Raw genomic sequence first — 1921 nt, forward strand, 5'->3', positions numbered from 1 at the left:
AGTTTATTTCAATAGTAAACAATAATAATAGAAATTAATAATAATAATAAAAAAACAGAGGTACTACTGTCACAGAGAAAAAGACCAGCCTCATTTAACCACCATCTACAGATGAGAATATAAAGGATAAATAGGGCTGAGTTTACAAAAGCCTTTTCTCCTATTCACACCCAAAAAAACATCTCCTGTCTGATCTAGGACCAGTTTTACCAGCGCTAATTTTTAGCGTACCAACCACTATATTGTTACCAGCGCACCAACTGCTATATTATGACTGCAATTCAGCCGTGTACTATTTAGTACAAAACACAATAAAGGAGGAAAAAATACTTAAAATATATCCATTTCTCAATTTCTTCACAGATGTTTTCTGTGTCGTGCCGTAAAAAAGAGTGTAAAGCAAAATAGATATACAAAAGCTACTGTGCTCAAGTCAGCGGCGTATGTACACATTAAAATCAGAACAATACAAAAAGTATTCTAGTAGCAAAGGCGGTATATAGTATTTTATACAAACAGTGTTTGAAAAGTATAAAATTAGGAAATAACGCATAGAAGAGCGTGTTTCACAGGCCCTGCAGCTGCGTGTTATCCGCGGCAATGTCTGCGTTAGCAAATCCCCGCAGCGCAGGCAGAATTCACACCGGATCCCCGAAGGGACGACTCATTGCCTGCAGAACTCGCTGGTTATGTTGGGAAGCGGGTAGGCAAAGAGGGAGAAATCCAGGATGTATTTTGGCAACAGCTCTTTGATCAGCCGGCGCTGGGTGTTGCACAGGTAGTAGTGGAGCGTTTCTGCCGTCACGGGCTTGTACCACGACTGCCGCTCGGGGAAGCGGACGAAGGAGGGCGACTGGACTCGCTGGAGGACGTAGTTGGCGTCGGCATTCAGCCGCTCGTAGGAGCCGATGAAGTCGTACCTGACGGCGCAGGGCTGGCACAGGTTGTAGATGGGCATCCAGTGCTCGTTCATCCTCTCCGCCTCCTCGTCCAGCAGGTACCGCAGGAACTCGGAGAAGGTGACGTCGTCGCCCGCGGAATTTCCCCCGTTCTTGCGATACCGCCTGACGATCTCCACCCCGTACTTCTGCTGGTACTCCTTGATCTCCCCAAACTTGTTCCTGTAGGCCGAGAGCAGCCTCTCCATGGGGTTCCGCACGAAGAGGAACTTGTAGTAGTTCTTCAGGCGGTAGCTGATCTCGTCCGGCTTCATGTCCGCCAGGAACACCAGGTCGCTCTTGTGGTCCATCTTCAGCTTGACGTCGACGCTCTCCAGCGCCCCGTCCAGCACCTTCAGGATGCGCTTCCAGTTGGAGCAGGCCACCTTGGGCACGTAGCAGTACAAGAAGCGGTACTTGTCGCTGACCAGGAGGTGCCGGAGGACGGTGCGCCGCTCCATCCAGCCGCTCGTGGGAGCCGATGAAGTCGTACCTGACGGCGCAGGGCTGGCACAGGTTGTAGATGGGCATCCAGTGCTCGTTCATCCTCTCCGCCTCCTCGTCCAGCAGGTACCGCAGGAACTCGGAGAAGGTGACGTCGTCGCCTGCCGAATTTCCCCCGTTCTTGCGATACCGCCTGACGATCTCCACCCCGTACTTCTGCTGGTACTCCTTGATCTCCCCAAACTTGTTCCTGTAGGCCGAGAGCAGCCTCTCCATGGGGTTCCGCACGAAGAGGAACTTGTAGTAGTTCTTCAGGCGGTAGCTGATCTCGTCCGGCTTCATGTCCGCCAGGAACACCAGGTCGCTCTTGTGGTCCATCTTCAGCTTGACGTCGACGCTCTCCAGCGCCCCGTCCAGCACCTTCAGGATGCGCTTCCAGTTGGAGCAGGCCACCTTGGGCACGTAGCAGTACAAGAAGCGGTACTTGTCGCTGACCAGGAGGTGCCGGAGGACGGTGCGCCGCTGGCCGGCCGGCAGCT

The 1921-nt window shown here is 52.4% G+C and overlaps 1 protein-coding gene across 1 annotated transcript in view; it reads right to left on the reverse strand.

Moving 5' to 3' along the window:
- Positions 1-664: 664 nt before the first annotated feature.
- CHST14 (carbohydrate (N-acetylgalactosamine 4-0) sulfotransferase 14) overlaps positions 665-1921 on the reverse strand; it is a 10091-nt gene continuing 8834 nt past the window's right edge. Inside the window, exons 2-3 of the mRNA XM_009892445.1 lie at positions 1836-1919; positions 665-1324 (exon numbers count right to left, since the gene is read on the reverse strand). Of these exons, the coding sequence (XP_009890747.1) occupies positions 665-1324; positions 1836-1919 (744 nt within the window). The remainder of the gene's footprint in view (positions 1325-1835; positions 1920-1921) is intronic.

Source organism: Charadrius vociferus, unplaced genomic scaffold (genome assembly GCF_000708025.1).
Source record: "Charadrius vociferus isolate BGI_N301 unplaced genomic scaffold, ASM70802v2 scaffold1039, whole genome shotgun sequence".
NCBI lineage: Eukaryota > Metazoa > Chordata > Aves > Charadriiformes > Charadriidae > Charadrius > Charadrius vociferus.